A 16,904-nucleotide genomic window follows, 5' to 3' on the forward strand; every position below is an offset into this window, starting at 1 on the left:
ACAACCAGGGGCAAGTTATTTTCCCTCTTGGAGACTTGATTTCTGAAATGGGGATAATTCTCTTAACCCAATTCCCCCGTGCGGATGAGAGTGGTCTTAGATGGACTTCAGGGAGGGCCAGCCTACAAGTTGAGGCTTCCTGACCCTAACCTGGCCAGGAAGCCCCCTGCATCTCTGCACTGCTGGGGCCCCATGCCCTGTGCGTGCGAGGTGGCCAGGGTGTGGCTTGGGGCGGTGCAGCATGCAGGCGGGCCACTATCTGCCCCACCGGCCTTATCAGATCCGGGCTGGCCGCAACTCAGTCCCATGGAACAAAGAGGCTTTGAGAATCAGGTTGGGGTGTGGGACATGGGGCTGAGCCCCATCAGGCACATTCCACCCAGTGGGCAGAGGGCATGGGGTGAGGGAGCCGCTGCCTCCAACCCCTACCAGAAAAGTTTTTCTGCAGATGGAACACCCTCCTGTGTGGGGAGCAGGACCTGTGCCTTCCCACAGGACCCACCGTTCTGACTTCTTTGGGGCATTTCCTGCTCTAGCCCTCCCACCAGGCAAGCAGCTAGATCTCTTCCATGAGGCACAGTGTCCCCCAATCCCCAGCCCAGCTCCCCTTTCCCCCCCTGGCCCCTTTAGCCCCCCCCCCCCCCCGCCCACCAAACACACCAGTTCCCAGTTCCTGAGCATGCCCTGCATCTTCTCAGGCAATCCCTCCACCACCTACCCTTGACCCCGTCACTTGACCTGGAAGGCGGCAGCCCAAAACCCCTTCCAGGAAGTCCCCGGTCACCGGGGTCATTGAGCTCATCCAGTCCTCACTCCTGTCTAATTGCTCTCTGCTTCCTCCCATGTGACACTGTGGGGAACTTCTCTCCAAACTTTAATTGCAGGCGGGGAATCCGCTGAGCCTGGCAGAGGCCCCTGCTGGCCTCCTGGGCTAAAGTTGTACAAGTTGTACATTACAGACGGGTTCTAGGCTGGGCAGGACAGCTGGAGCTGAAATCTGGGTGTGCTGGTATCCTGGCGTGCCCCCTGCGCCAGGCTCTCACCTAAACAGGCTTGCTGGCACCAGGCCAGAGGAGTTGCGTTTTCTAGTTGGATCTCTTTGCAGGATGGGGAGGGAGGGATTTGTTAAATTTTTTCAGGGAGCGGCTCCTATTTCCAGTCCCCACACGGGCTGCTGGCCCCCCCGCCACAGGCCTGGTTGCCTAAAGGATCGGTGCGTTCTGCTAGGCCCATCCCAGCCCAGCGCTGCAGACTGTCAGAAACCATCCCCAGGGCAGCATCTTCAGGTAAGGGCAGGCCCACGCAGCTTCAGAAAAGCCATCCCCAGGGTCACCAGGTCTTTCCAAACCGGAGAGAGGAGGCTACAAGGACAGCTTGGGGAGTGGGTACCTCAGGGGGTACCTGAGTGGGTACCTGAGGGGGCCCGGACAAGTAGGAGAGCCAGGTGTAGAGGCCCCTGTGTTGAGGGCAGTCCGTCCAGGCAGCTCCATAGGCCTCCCAGCCAGATTCCCCACTTTGTCTCCTGTACCCCAACACTCCAGTTCTCCCTAGCTCCATTTCTCCCTGAGGACTTGTGGACTCAGGCAAGGGTGTTGCATTTCGCCTGGACTGGGCTGTGCGGGATGATTTTGAATCTCTTCCCCATGCACTCCCGATGGGGGGGTGGGCAGGCAGAGAAAATAGGAGCCCCAGGCTCCCTTGAACCCAGTTAGACTAGCCTTGGGAAACCAGGAGAAGGCCCTGTGTCATTTGACCCTTACCTACCTCTCTACTTCAGTTTGGCCACGCCCACATAGATTTGTGACACTGGCCTGGCAGTTCTTTCAAGACCCCAGGCTCCCTTAAGCCCCCACACTTTTGCATGTGCTTTGTCCTCAGCCTGGATCCGTTCCTTTACAGACCCACAATGCAAAGGCCTCCTTGCCCTACCTGTAGCATCCTCCCCTCCAGGAAGCCCTCTTAGCTCCCCACCTCTCCATGGCACTCCCATAGCCCCTGTGAGATGCTGGCCACAGGACCCAGCACACAGCATAGGCATGTCTCCCCATGCTGCTTCCCATCACCCAAGGGTTCCCCATGGCGGGGACTACCACTTCCCATCACCCTAGCATGGGACCCAACACAAGAGTATCCAGTGAATGAGGACCAAACACATGAATGCAGGTCATAATTGTGGACACAGGAGCTTTGGGGGCTGCACTTGACCTTGAGAAGAGAGGCAGACATTGGATCAGTAGCTGCCTGGGCAGCATGGCTGACTCTCCTCTGGGCCTTGGCATTATAGATGCTGGGACGAGGTGGGTTTGGGGGGAAGGGATTGGGGCCCCAATCATCCTGTAAAGGTGGAAGATATCTTCCCAGGCTGTCTCCCCATGTCTCCCCGCTCGCACATTGTGCCCAGGTCTGGTCCCAGAATTCTTGGAAAAGCCACAGGGTCCCACATCCACCCCAAGGTTGGTTTTTGAGGGTCTGGATTCAGATAAATTTCTTTCTGAATCTTTGGAGCCTTCTTTGTCTGGAGAATGAATGTTTCCTGAGGAAACCCATCTAGAACAGAAAGGTCTGGGGACACCAAATGGCTCTGTGTCTGCAGGACAGAGTGTACTCAGGCCTAGTAGGAGAAGCTGCTAGACCTCATGGGGGAAAGCCTCTCTTTCTTCCTCCCCCTCCCTCTTCCCTCTCTCCCTCCCTTTCTTTCTCTCTCTCTCTGCCTCTCCCCCACCCCCACGAAGAATGTCTGTAAGTGAGAGAATGTACAAACAAACAGACAAGAGTATCTTGACCTTGATCTTCTGTTTTTCACTGTAGACGAGTTCATGGCCATTCCGTCCCTGTGAACCTGGTTCATGAGCGTCTGCCCATGAGTCCATTCTACATGTGCTGACAAAGCTGACTTCCGGGCCTGAAATGCTGAGAGTGTCTTCCAGAGAGAACCCAAGTTCACCAAGGGAAAAACCTCGTGGTCAAAACTGGGCCCAAAGGCCAAGATGCATGGGTTTGAATCCTGCTTCTGTCCCTTGCTCCGTCACCTCGGGCAAGTTACTTAACCTCCCTGTGCTTCTGTGCTCATCTGGAACATGATAATATGAAATCATACATCGCATAAGGTTGTTACCAGAATTAAGTAGCTTCCTATAAAGCACTCAGAACAATGCATAGTGATGGTTAGTCTGCACCAGACAACAGCAGTTGTCATTATTGCCTGGGGGACCCTATTTCCTCCCAGATGACACAGCTTCCAGAGCAATGATGTTTTCTCCGGTGTTTTCCTCCATGGAGATGGGGGAAGGGTGAGGTAAGAGTCCAAGCAGTCATCCCTGAGGTGGAGGGGAGAAACTGGTGTGTTTTAGCAACTGGCTCTCCATGGTTGGGGGAACTCTACTTCGGAGCGTACACTCGTTTCCGTGGTGTGAATTCTCCTGCCGTGGCCTATTTCAACTGGCTTATTAAATGTCTGACAATTTCACAAATATACCACTGGATCTGGGCATCTTGGCTATTTGTAGTGAGATCAGCTCAGAAAAAACAGCCTTGGGCTCGAGAGACCAAGAGAAAATGAAGAAGGGGGTCATCTTGTCTGGGCAACCAACTGGGCCTTCTCTAGACTAAGCCATGTTTCTCCAAGGGCCATCCATGGGCCATCAGCCATGTTGGGTGTGTTTGTGAAAAGTTCCTGTGCCTTGTCTGGATCTGTTACAGCAGAATTGTTTGAGTGGAGCCAGGAATCATTTTTAAACACGCTGCAGAGGGAGCTCTGAGGTTTGAGACCTGCTAGATTAGGGACCCCTGAGTTGTCCCAGAAGTCAGAATGGGCCACAAGGCAGATGCGAATTCTATAGAATCTTCTTGTACCATGGTCCATTATTCTCACTGAAGGAAGAGAACCCCAGGCCCCGAGAAAGTCTGGAGCAAGCGGGAAAAGGGCCTTGACTAGGCACAGTGAGGTGGTTTGAGAGGAGTAATGGGGCCCTGGGCTAGTTACCTCAGTTTTCTCTCTGGTCCAGTGGTGTTTAAGGCAAAGTTGGAGGTCAGCACGTGAGAGGCCTTGCCTAGCGCCGAGCCCAGCTCTCTGGGGCCGGGTGTGTGTGTGTGTGTAGGGGGAGGCTTTGCTGGGCTGCTGGATGAGGAGGGCCTGCAGAGATGGTGGGAGCATGGGAGGTTCTGTCCACAGAGGAAGGTGAGCACATCCCGGACAGACCCACCCATGGGTCCAGACTGTGTATTGGCCCCACTCAGCATCCGAGACTCTACAGCTCTAACAACTTAAATAATTTTTATTACAAAAGGAAGAAAAGACCAAAACATCCCCCAAATGCTCCCATGGGCTTCCCGCTCCGTGCCAATAAATAAGGTGGGGGGAGACTGACTGGAGGGGGAGTGGGGGTCGTGGTTCAGCAGAAGAGGGAGCTTAGCTCAGGCTGGGGCTGAAGGACATCCAGCCCCCTCCCCAGGTTCCCGGGCGCTGTGATCACATTGGCTGAAACCCAGAACTCCTCCCGCTGATAGCAACAGTCTCTGGAGGCGTCCCGAGGAGTGTGTCCGGAAAGGAAGGCCCTGCCTCATGATGGCCAGGCTGGCTGCCCTACCCTACGGCCTTCTCGGTTCTGGGCAGCTGATGTCGAGTCCAGCCAGCTCCCTGCTGGCTCCCAGGGAATCTAGCAGCATCAACTGAGGGACAAGCCCACCTACAAGGGGCCTAAGACAGATGGAACGGGTCTTCCCCCGCAGGGGAGACAGGTATGAAAAGTCGAAGGGAGAGCTGGCTGGGTTGGCCCCGCTCTGCCAGCCTTGAGGTCTCTAGGGTAGAAGGCTAGACCAGCCCCTCCCACCCCTACCAACCAGCTGGGCTTTCAACCCTGTCACTGCATCAAAGTGGGATGGGTGGTCGACACTGGCACTGCCCAATGAAGCTGCAATGGTGTGTCTCCGTGAAAGAGGAGATGGTGGGAACCAGTGCCCCCCCCGACTCAGGTCCCGTCCAGCACCAGTGCCCTGCTACTGGCAAGGAGGCCTTTGGACTGAGTCAGGAAGCTGCGGGAGGGCAGCCAAGGGGACTTTTCAGCTCCCTGGCCCGGCCATGCCCAGTGAGTGGAAACTGCCCTCTTCCAGCAGGAGCCGTCCCAGACGGTAGAGCAGCCGAGGGTACCAGTGCACGCCCTCTCCCGGGGTCCAGCTGCCCCACACCGAGCTGTGAAACAGTCGCAGGGGCCAAAAGGCCAACTGAGCCAGACGGTGGTCGGCCACGGCCGCAAAGCAGGAAGCCACCACATCCTCCACCACCAGCGTCCCGTGTCTGGTTAGTGGGGCGTAGGCCCCCACTGCCACGTGTGTGGAGACAGCCGCCACTCGGGCGGCCTGCAGGCCTGGCACCCCAGCCACCAGCACGTACTGGCCAGGCTGCACTTGGCTGGCAAAGGTGGCCCGGAAGTGGGCCGCTGGTTCCGTGTGATTGTTGGAGGTGAAGAGCAGGTGGGCAGGCGTGAGTGCCAGGCGGCGCGGGGGGTCCTGGGTCTCGATGACCCGGAAGGCCCTCAGCCTGTCTGGCTCACGGTCCAGGAAAATGAGCACGTCACTGAAGGTGGGGTTCCCATCCTCCCCCATGGCCAGCACCCGGTCTCCAGGCCTCACGGCCGACAAGGCCACACGTGCGCCACTCTCTAGGCGCACCTGGGCTCCAGCAGGAAAGCAGCCTCCTGTCTTGGCCGCAGCTGAGTGCTCTGTGGGAAGAAGGGACACAAAGGTATTACTACTCTGTCAGAGCACCCCTCCCCAGAGCGCCTCTCACTCCCAGGCTGCCCCCTGCCACCGCTCACCGTACACCAGTCCCATGCAGCCTTGAATCCACCCCAGCCCACGATGTCATCTTCCTCCCTTCCCCCACTGCCACCCAATCAAAGCCTTTGCCAGCGAGAGGAGTGGACTCAGTGTGCTGAGACCCACGGGTGAGGAGGAAAGGGCCCCTCTAAAGCCCAGGGAAAGCTCCCACCTGCCCTCCATCCTGACAGTGCCTTGAGGCTGTCAGAGAGGACCAGGATTGTCTGAGATGGGCAGCAGTCAGCCGTGACCTGACACTCGGCAAGCAGCAGTCTCCGTGGAGAAGGCACTTAGCTCCTCTGGGGTCTGGAGGTCCCGTTATTTCTCACTCTTTGCTCAGACACTCCCCCCCAAATTGCCCTCTCAGATGGACTCCCCAAGTTCTGGGCCAGAGCTGAACCTCAGAGTCCATAAGGAAGTGAGAGGAGGACCGGCCATGCACAAACACAGATGTCTGGGGAGCCTCGGAGCAGACAGTCAGGCCAGGGCCCGGCTCACTGGCAAGGGTAAAATCACCGTCTTCAGTTCGTGTGCTGGGTCCTTGTGTGGGGACAGGACATGGTGGCACTGGGGAGTGGCATGGAGGGCAGTGTTGGGGGTCAGGAATGAGGATGGAGGTGGCCACTTGGGGAGTTGGCCCCAGGCCAGTGTTTCACAGGTGCAGGGTGGACGTGACTTGAAGCAGATACCACTGGTGGACAAGTGCCCGAGGGGAGGGCGGGGGTGGGGGCCCCATGGTGTGCCCCGGTGGGTCTGGGAATAGGAAGCAGTGGGCCTGGTCTCAGTGTGCCAGGTCTTCAAGTGTCGACTATGGCCCGGTGCCTACAGCCTGGTGGGGCTAGGCTGGCCGTCATGCAGGAAACTTTTGAAGCATCTGTGACTGGGTTCAGTGTAGGTGACAGGGATGTTGACAAGGTCGAGGGAGGGGCGAGGCCCCCATGCCTGCCCATTTGGATCAACAAGGCGGCCAATCTGGGAAAATCCACTTTATTGAGTCCACTCTGTTTATTCTGGCCCTCGTGGCTGGCTTTGCCCCAAAATGTCCAGCTTCAGGGCCCTGGGGGGGAGAGGTTGGGGACACCTGCACCCCCCCGGGGGGGAGCATAGGAAGTGCCCTAAAGGGCCTGACCTGCCTCAGGGTTGTGGATTCTGAATCTCTGGGCTCCTGGCTCCTGGTCAGGCAGGCTGGTGTCTGGGCACGCCCTGGCCCCGGCCCCTGGTCCCACCACCCGCTTCCATTCTGAGTCAGCTGAGTGGGGAGGCCATCTCTGTCACAGCCTGGCTTCCATCTGTCCAGCTCGCTCTGGCTTGCACTTCCTGCGGCAGGCTCTGGACTGCGGACTGCAAGGCCGGCCCCCAGCAGTGCTGGGACAGGCCCTGTCTCCCTAGGCTCCTGCCATGACACTACCAGGGACGGGACGAGCAGGTGGTCAGCAGCAGCAGCGGGGAGCGCCGCAGACGTCTTCTTCCCTGGGGTCCCCTCCTCCATCCCCTGGCCGGCCTCTTCACCTTCCGGGCAGCAGCGAGCCCTGTGCCTGCCCACGCCCTGCGGCCCCGGCCCCGGGCCCAGCCCCCAGGCAGCGGCTCACCGGACTTGACGGAGCAATGCACGTGGGCCTTGGACTCGTAATACACCCAGTCGAAGCCGGCCTCCACGGCCAGGCGAGCCAGCAGTCCGTACTTATTGCGGTCGCGGTCTGAAGTAGTAATGTCCACTGCGCGGCCCTCGTAGTGCAGCGACTCCTCCGAGTGGTGACCGTCCTCGTCCCAGCCTTCAGTCACTCGCAGCTTCACACCAGGCCACTGGTTCATCACTGAGATGGCCAGAGAGTTCAGGCGGTCCTTGCAGCGCTGCAAGAGGAAAGCACATGGAGTTAGGGGGAAATGCTGACCTGCATGCCAGGCCTCTCCCAGATCATCTGCCTGAGTTGGGAAACCGGGGAGGTGCTCTATCCCTGTCTCTTAAGAACAAAGAGCCCTAACTTGTTTCCTTGCATTCTAGCATCTGGCTGCTCCAGGGACCTGGACCGCATGGTGGCGCCACAAATCCGGAGGGCCCCGCGGGAGGTCCACCCTTGGGCGACCTTCTCTGATAAGTGGCCCCTCCTCTCTGCACTCCCTCCCCTCAGATCGGGCCACCCATCCCTCCACAGATGGGGCTACTCTCCCAGCACCCAGTCCCCCTGTCCCACCAAGGCCCTGGAGACCAGAAACCGCCCTTTGCTAGCAGGGTGGGGGGTGGGGGGAAGTGGTAGCAAAGCCGACTGCCTCCGGCAGGACTGCTAGGCATGCAAGGCCGGAGGTGCCCAGTAGGTGTCACCGTAGCCTCAGGGCTGAAGCCCCCCAATCCCAGCCCTGAGGGATGGCAGGTGCAGAGGGCCCCAGCAGCGTGGGGGTGTGTTGGAGGGGAATCCCGGGCTGCCTGGATCTCTCCAGCGCCAAAGAGTTCTTCCTTTCAATTCCTGCTGCTACTGAAGATCCAAAAGCCTCCAGCAATGGATCGGAGGATGGGGAAGCAGGGGAACCAGAAGCTGATGGAAATGCTAGCTCACAGCCCGGCCAGATGGAGGGCGACAGGAAGCATCTCCCGATGCATGGGGAGCCCCTGGGGTTGATAATCCCAGGACACGTTCTCCCTGAGTCCAGAGCCATGAGCACCTCTGCGTGGCCCCTATCAGAGAAGGGATCCGAGGAAACGAGCCTCTGATCTCAGCAAGCCAGCGCTGCGCTCTGTCTCACATGGGGGCGGGAGTTGAGCTGTGCCCTGGCCTACCGGGAAGGACCAGAGAGCTCATCTGTCTGTGGTGACTCCCACCATGCCTACAGCCCAAAGGACCCTACAGTTGACTGGGGGGATGGGCATGTGAGAGAGGGGTCCCTTTCACAGTCCTTGACTGGGTGCGGGGCCCTGCCACGCCTGGGCAGCCGGTGCCCCACCTGGGAGAGCCCAGGCCCCACAGACCCTTGGACTCGGGTCTCCCAGGAGCCAACAGCAGCTACAGCCCAAGGTTTGGCCAACCTCTGGGGCCAGCAGCCTACCTGGGGGGGGGGCGCTCACTGCCCAGGGAGGGAGCTGGGCGTACTCCTTGCCTCCAGGCTTCTCGCCCCCCACCTACGGCCGCCCCGCCGGCCCCCGCCCCCCCCCCCCCCCCCCCTCGGTCCAGAGCCCGCGCGCGCTGTCAATGATTGCCCAGCCCGTGGCCCGGATCCTTATCTGCATTCCTCGGCGCCCGGCCCGGCCCGGCCACCAGCCAACCTTCGGCCCCGACACCGGCCGGCCAGCCCCGGCGCCAGGGCGCAGGCTGAGGGTTGTGCTGGAGCTGCTCTTCCCAGAGCACCTAACGAGCAGGCTCCCTGCCTGCGGGGGCAGCCCAGGGACACCACTGAGGAAGGGGACGAAGGTTTCTGATTCCTTGGGACCCAGGCTGCAGGAAAGAAAGTTTGCCCCCCAAGAGCGTGGGCTGAGCGTGTCCTCTTCCGCGCTTGCAGAGACTAGCTAGCGTCAGCTCTGCTCCCGGCCTTCCCAGGCAGGCATCGTGGCTCTTCTCTTTCAGCCCTCCCCGGCCGGCCACCAAGCCCAGGGGATCCCCCAAGTTCGTTCCCAGAGCCCGAAGTTCCCGGCACCCCACCCTTAACCACAGCTGGGCCATTCAGCTCTCGGGACAGACACGTGGGCTCGCCGGACAAGTTCCCTTTTCCACCTCCGCCTCCCAGCCCAACTCTTCCCGCTGTCCCTAAGACCAGACCCAGGGGGGACGCTACTCCAGGAGGGGGCAGCGCAGCGGACCACAAGCGCGCGGGAAGGAAAGGCCCTCTGCGCCCACAGCTTCTTCGCCTTTGGGGTGCCCGATGGCTTCAAAAGGAGAGGGGCGCAGCCGTGAGGAAGGTTAGGCCCGGAGGGACTGAGTGGGTCCCGGAGGCACAGGAGGTGGTGGAGGCCAGGTACCTCCGGGTGCCGCGTCTGACCTCAGCTGCCTGCACTCCGGGCCAGAGAAGCTGCCTCCACCCGGCTGCGCCGTGGCGCTTGGAGGCGGGGAGCTCTCCTCACAGCCTCCGGCAGGTTCGCGGATGTCCGCGCTCTCCCCGGAGACCCCTGGCCGGCCCATCTTGGGCAGCAGACGGCCGGGCTTGGCGACAGGGGCAGGTGCCAGGGGGCGTGCCAGCCAGTCGAGAAAAGGTGCCAGGGGGGCGGGGAGGGCCGGGCAGGTGGCGGTGCTTCGGCGGCGGCGCCCTGCGAGGGCGGGTCGCGCTCACCTGGGTCATGAGGCGGTCGGCGCCCGTGTTCTCCTCGTCCTTGAAGATGATGTCGGGATTGTAGTTGGGGGTGAGCTCCTTGAAGCGCTCCGAGCTGCGCGCGATCTTGCCTTCATAGCGCCCGCTGGCGCCCAGGGTCTTCTCGGGCACGTTGGGGCTGAACTGCTTGTAGGCGAGCGGCACGAGCTTGCGCGGCGGCCGCCGCCGGCTGCCCACCACCCGGCCCGGCCCGCAGCCCCGCGCCGCCGGCACCAGCAGCAGCAGCAGGAGCAGGCAGAACTGCAGTCGGGGCCGGAGCCGGGCGGGAGACATGGCCGGGGAGCCCGAGCGAGAGGCGGGCGAGGGCGCCTGGTGGGCTGGTGGGCGAGCGAGTCGACGGGAGCGCTGGGGGGACTCAGGCGTCCGGCTGGCTCCGGGGGGCTCCAGGCGGGGGCGCCATGGGCTGCCGCGGCGCGGCGCAGGGCCGGCGGGACTCAGGTGCGGGGCGGGGGCCCGGGGCCCTGGCTGGTGGCGGCGCGCTGTCCCCCTCGGCGCCTCGACTCTGAGCTGCCCGGCTCGCCGGCCGCCAATAAATAGGCCGGCCCGTTTGTTTTGGCAACGCGGCGGCGGCGGGGGGGCGGCGGGCGGCGGGGCTGCGGGCCGCCGGGCTGGGCTGGGCTGGCCGGCGGGGCTGCCGGGCCCCGCGGTTAGCACCCCGGCCCGGCGGTCAGGCGGCTCGGGCGGAGCGGGAGCTGCTGCCGTCTGCGGCGCAGCTCGGGGCCGAGTGAGAGGGGAAATGGAAGAGATCCGGGCTCGGGCCCCGCGCAGACCGCACCCTACCCATGTCCCTGCCTCCTGTGCGCTCGACAGCGAACCTGCAGCAAGGGCGGCACAGCCTCCTCCCCCTCGGGCGGGCGGCCCCGGCACCAGCCAGCCCTCGTCCCGCTCGCTCCTCCGCTGCGTCCGCCCGCCCGCTGCCCTCGGCGCCCCCTGTGCTGCCTGAGTTCGCCCTCCCCGCCCGGACGCGCCCCACCCCGCCTGGGCCTCGCCTCTGGGTTCCCCGCGGCTCCGGGGTGCCCCGCCAGACGCAAACCTCCCGGACAGGAGCTGCCACCCCCACAGAGACCGCAACCCACGGCGCGGCCGGACGCGAGGGGCGGGGGGCAGTGGCGGGACCGCACAGCCGCCTACGGTGTCCCCTGCGGGGAAGTAAAGCCAAAAGGCAGGAGGCCGCTCCTAACCTGGGGCCCCGCCCTGGCCCAGGAGACGCGCCTTCTGGGCTCGGTGCACTGAATTCCCTATCAACCCGGCGCACATCCTATGACCCCCAGGTGTGCAGCGTGGGAGTGGGGCATCCAGCCTCACAAAGAGTCGGAGAGGGGGTTTTGAGTTGGAAACACTATTAAAGAGAGCAAACTGAAGTTGCAAAGGGAGGGGCCAAGATGCCGAGAAGAGTTGCTAATGGTGAAACCGCCAGAATCCTGGAGAAAATGACCACCGCGGAGAGGGGCAGCACAGGTCTCGGGTACAGGGACTTACTAAGGACCATCTCAGCGATTTGGAGCTGCTGGCGCGCTGGACAATTACTCTGTTATTTCTATTTGACAAATTAGAAAGCACAGAGAATACACAGAGGCAGCCAGAGAAGCATGGTTTGTGTACCTATTTTAATATGCCTTTCAGGAAAGCTGAATGAATTCGAATTTATTCTGCTAAAACAAGAGAAGGCAAATATGTTAAAGACAAATGCCACCATCGCAACAAATGATATGATTCGGTTGCAATATATCCTAACATTCAGTAGAGATAGAAATAGAAAGATTTTAAAATGCTCGATCCAAGAATACTAACACAATAAGTACCGTTTTGCTGATAGGTGCCCAAGGCACAGAAGCTAGTAGATATTATTATACCAAGTATTCTAGTTGCATTATCTAATTTAAACTCACATCCCTCAATGAGGCTATTATTATTCCTGGTTTACAAAGGAAGATTTTGTAGCTCAAAGAAGATGAACAACTAGTTTCTGGCTGAGGAGCAGAGAGGAATTCAAATCCTCGACCCTCTACCTGGGTCTGACCCCAGAGCCCCAACCCTCTCCCGCATTGGTGTGCTGGCCCTCTGTCTTCTGCCACCAGTACAGCCCGGGGGTTTGGATGGTGGTGGCTTTTCACAGATGTGCTCATGTGTTCTCTGGGTCGATTTTGTGAACAGAAGTTCAGAATTGCTGAGGACTCAAGGTAGTGCTTAATCCAATCACTTCATTTATAGAAAAGGAAACTGAGGCCCACAGAAGGGAAGTTATAATGACGCCACCAGAAGTAGACTTGGATACAGGATGGGCTGTTTCTTTTCCTCCCCTTTGCCCCATGTTCCCTACACTGGATTCTTCCTTCCTTGGTATTTGGATTCTGTCTCCCAGTCTCAGACCACTCTGATGTTGTTTCTTTTCCTTAAAGCTCTCAGAGAGCTTTAAGGCATATTTTCCGGGGCTCAGAAGATATCCCTGCGATATTCCCCACCTGTCTGCCTCTCTTCCCCTGATTTCCGGGGCAGACTACTCAGCCAGGCCAGCACCTCTCCGCATCCAGACTAACTGGGGCCCTCTTCTTATGGAGCTCTAAAGAAGACCACCCCATAGGCTTCCAGGGTCACCTGTCCCAATGTGTTATGTAATAATCATCTAGAGCAGTTTTGCCTTAAATTCAGTCTGTCTTTCTTCCTTCCTCTCTAATGCAAATTCAACTCCTTTCCTTTTTTTTTTTTTTCCTGGTCTTAGAGATCAAGGCCATTAACCAACTTCAGTCTCGAAGAGTTTGTTAAATTCACTTTCAACCTTCTTTTCTCCAAGTGAAAGACAATTTAAGATTCTCTTAGAGGCTCAAACTTCTAACCATGTATTAACTTTGCCATTCTTCCTCTCACTTCCCTTCTTAAACTGTGACCCTGTGGAATACAGATCTCTGGTAAAGACCTGATCTGTGTCAAAAAAGCACTCATCAGTGCTGAGAGAGTTTGGCATTGGGAGTGCTCCTCGCATGGGGGTGCCCTTACCACAGTGTAACCTTGTTGGTTGAGATCGGGGCTCCACCAAGTCCAGTCCCTCCTCTGCCTGGCTAACTTAGGAGCAGAGCTCAGGGTGTGGACTGGGAGAAGCAGGGGAGGGGGGGCGTGGCTGATATTTATCAAGTCTATTCTCTATGACACTTACCTTAAGCACTTAGTCACATCTTCCCAACAACCCCCTGCCCATGGCAGTTATTATTCTCACATTACTGATCTACAACCCTAAGGCTCTAAAGATAAAGTTACTTGTTTGGGGTCCCATGGTCATTTGAACCCCGGAGCTTCTTCACTCTGAACTTACACTTTTTTCTCAGGACACAGTGGTGGTTCAGGATCTCAATCTCAAATTCAGATCTGCATCCATCCGGTCACCTGCAGTGGAAGGAGGGTGGAGAAGAGGCCCGTAAGTAAAGCATCGTCACTTCCACGGCAGTGATCCTGGAGCGCTTTCGATCCCAACTGGGGCCCAAGACGGCTTGGCTGCCCATGTTCTTAGCCGTTCGGTAGATGTGGGGTAGCTTTGCACTTACGCTCATCCATCCAGAAGCAAATGCAGCCTGCTCCTTTTTCTGGTCACTGGTAGATCCTGTTGCCAATAAACTGGAGAACCAAGGTGTGCCACTCCCGGGGCCAGCAATGGCCTGGAGTTTAAGCAGCGGAAACAGAGCCTGATGAGGGCACCTCACATCTGAGTCCTGGGTCTATTGGTAAAATCACTTTCCTTCTCCCACCTCTAGACCCCTTCGCCCCCTCAATCGTCTGGATTTTGCAAAGAACAAAGTAAAATCTATTTCTTTGGATATGCTGATTTCTTTTTTGCTTACTAGAGTGCACGTTGGAAAACTAGGTCGGAAAGAAAGAGGAGAGGGAGGAAAAGACACCATAGAACCGGATAATTTAAACATATCTGTTGGGGGCACCTGGATGGGTCACTCAGTAGAGTGTGGGACTCTTGATCTCAGGGACATGAGTTCCAACCCTATGTTGGGTGTAGAGATTACAAATGAAAATGTAAAGGTTTTACTATCTGTTTATTAGACTACTATGCTAGTATATTTACTCCATCTTGAAATTAACACTGTAGTACAAATACCACGTGCAGCTTGTCATCTATTTGTACAGGTGTGTGTAGGTATGTGCGTGTGTACAGACGTGTGTGTATATCCACAGAATCACACACATAATCTGCGCTGGTCCGTATTTCTGTAATCAACTAGTCTTTTTCCTCTTAGTCCTGCCACTTGCCCAGATCAATCTTGCTCTAAATCCATGGGAGCCGAGCCACAACAAGACAAGTTTCAGGAATGCTGTTAGTCGAATACCTGCCGGTGACTCAGGGCACAGCAGCCCCGGCTCATGGAAAGAGCACCAGGCCTGGAATCGGCCGATCTGCACCCGAACGTGGTCTCTGATACCTTCTACCCATGTGGCCTTGGGTAAGTCACTTGACTTCTCTAAATTTTAGTTTTCTCATGTATCAAGTGAAAAGCTTATCAGTTACCTCGGAGGACTGTTGAGAGGGTTAAAAGTATAAGCTGTAAAGTACAAGTATAAGCTGTAAACTCCAAAGCTTTTGTGTCATTATCCTCCGTTGGGTTGGCTAGCAACAGCGGCTGTCTGATTCCTATCATCCGTCCAAGGGGAGTAGCATCCATCCAGCTGCTCATACTCCGCTGCTCCTACTTGTGTGTCCCGAGACAGCAGTGGGATTAAGAGGATTCTTTCTCTGAGGGATCATCTACCTTGTGCACAACAGCGTGATGGGCACATAAAGACAGAGAATGCAAACAGAAAGTCAAAGACACCATTGTTTTTCTCAAGAAATTTACTATTTAACCTCAAAAATAAATCGTGAAAATAAAAGACAGTTACGAAGCAGTGAATACCACTCCTGAATGAGTACAGAATAATGCATTATAAACTAGAGAAGTTAGTAGATCCGGGCCTAGAAGGGTATGGAACTGGGAAGCTGTTAGCCTGGGATCTTTTCTTCCCATTGACCTCTCCCGCTAGTTGTCCCAGTGACTGAACTGTTGAAATGTTTTTCATCATCTTTAGATGATTTTGATATCTATTTCATAGGTGCTCTAATTCCAACTGGTGATGGGGTTAGACCTCTTGAAAGATATCCGTTTTGAAGGAGGGGAAGGAATGCCTAGAAAGAATGAAGAGGAAACTCGGAGATGGGCTGTGGCTCAAACACAGATGATGGCACAGTGATAATGAAAACCCAAGCTGGACAATCTAGGAAGGGGGGAGGTTCCACTGCGATCTGATGTAACCTTCACTAAAGCCTTATGAAATTGACACCATTCGTTTTACGAATGAGGAACTACTAAGGTTCAGAGCTTGTAAGCGAGGGAGTTGGAGTTGGAATCCAGACCGGTTTGACTCCATAATAACCCCATTTCTTTGTGATTCCTGGGGCAAGCACACTGGGTTGTTGGCCTCTGTTCAAGACACTCATTTTCTCTCTAAATCTAGGGGACTCTTTTGTTACCTTTATCTTGGATTTTTAACACCTCATATCTTTGACCATTTCCCCAGCTGGTTGGGATCATTCTGATTTCTGTTGATTTTTTTAAGTAGGCTCTATACCCAACGTGGGGGTCAAACTCATAGTCCTGAGATCAAGAGTTTCCACTCTACCGACTAAGCCAGGCAGGCGCCCCTGTACCTTTGATTTTTTAAAAAAGATTTTTATTTATTTATTTGAGAGAGAGAGAGAATGAGAAGGGGGAGGGTCAAAGGGAGAAGCAGATTCCCTGCTGAGCAGGGAGCCTGATGTGGGACTCTATCCTGGGACTCCATGACCTGAGCTGAAGGCAGTCGCTTAACCAACTGAGCCACCCGGGTGCCCCATACCCCTGATCTTTTTAAAGAGGTTAGCAACTCCACCAAATTTGGCCCACATGCAGAAATGGTAGCAGGCCTGTCTTTCAAGCCTCAGATCAGTCCAGAGCACATTTTGGAGATCCAATTAGAGCCACTCAAATGCTTTCAAAGCCAGCTGCTGATCAGAAATGAGAATGTCAAGTTACCTTCCCCTAACAATAAGCTCATTACAGGCATTTCAGAGAGATTCCAGCATTAAAGACCTTGCTTTGATGATTTTGAAAATGTAGGGGAAAAGTAGCAATATTAGAAGAGGTCCCCTGCTCCCTGCAAATCAGAAACTAAGGACTGTGGTAAACTCTTATAGACTGAAAGACACACATACAAATATATTTCTGTATATGGATAATAACATGTTTGTTAACTAACAAGCTTTATTTCAACCCCAGTGTCTCTATTTGGGAAGAAATTAGTTGCTTCAAGGGAGTCTTGGAAAATACTAGTTCAGTGAATGTTTGGTACGGGAGAGGGTACTACTCTTTTAATACTCAAACGATGCTCTTGGAATGCTTTCTGTAACTGGGTTTGAAATGGCCCTCTCCCCCTCTCTCACCAGTCTCTCTTGGTACAGATAGCATTCTGAGGATACTGGGGATGTACAGCCAAAGAAAGCAAGAAGGTATCTTGTCACTTGTTTCTTCTAACTTGTGTTCTTAGTTTCTGCAAAATGACAGCTCCATTCCATTGTGGTTCTAGCTCACACGATGGCATTCGGCCCCACTCTCTCCTTCTGACAGGTTGCTCCAAACCAAAAAGATGAAATTCGTTTGTGTCCACAAGTTTCTAAAGCCCCTTCAAGATACCGCCGGGGTGGACAGTGGTGTGTGGGGTGTGTGTGTGTGTGTGTGTGTGTGTGATCATCTTTCTTCAGATATTCACACCACGAGTAGTGTTGA

General features: G+C 56.4%; 1 protein-coding gene and 1 long non-coding RNA gene across 2 annotated transcripts; one reads left to right on the forward strand and one right to left on the reverse strand.

The window, feature by feature from the left end:
• Positions 1 to 4,254: 4,254 nt before the first annotated feature.
• IHH (Indian hedgehog signaling molecule) lies at positions 4,255 to 11,242 on the reverse strand. The gene is made up of 3 exons (XM_059393500.1): positions 10,069 to 11,242; positions 7,404 to 7,665; positions 4,255 to 5,717 (listed from the first exon to the last, which is right to left on the reverse strand). The coding sequence occupies exons 1-3, from the start codon at positions 10,378 to 10,380 to the stop codon at positions 5,059 to 5,061; spliced, it is 1,233 nt and encodes a 410-aa protein (XP_059249483.1). The 5' UTR covers positions 10,381 to 11,242; the 3' UTR covers positions 4,255 to 5,058.
• On the forward strand, positions 10,055 to 16,652 carry LOC132013564 (uncharacterized). The gene is made up of 4 exons (XR_009403035.1): positions 10,055 to 10,138; positions 13,428 to 13,516; positions 14,346 to 14,549; positions 15,196 to 16,652. It is a non-coding gene; the product is annotated as an uncharacterized LOC132013564 (long non-coding RNA).
• Positions 16,653 to 16,904: the final 252 nt, after the last annotated feature.

The sequence above is a fragment of the Mustela nigripes genome, chromosome 3 (assembly GCF_022355385.1).
Source record: "Mustela nigripes isolate SB6536 chromosome 3, MUSNIG.SB6536, whole genome shotgun sequence".
In the NCBI taxonomy this organism is placed as follows: Eukaryota; Metazoa; Chordata; class Mammalia; order Carnivora; family Mustelidae; genus Mustela; species Mustela nigripes.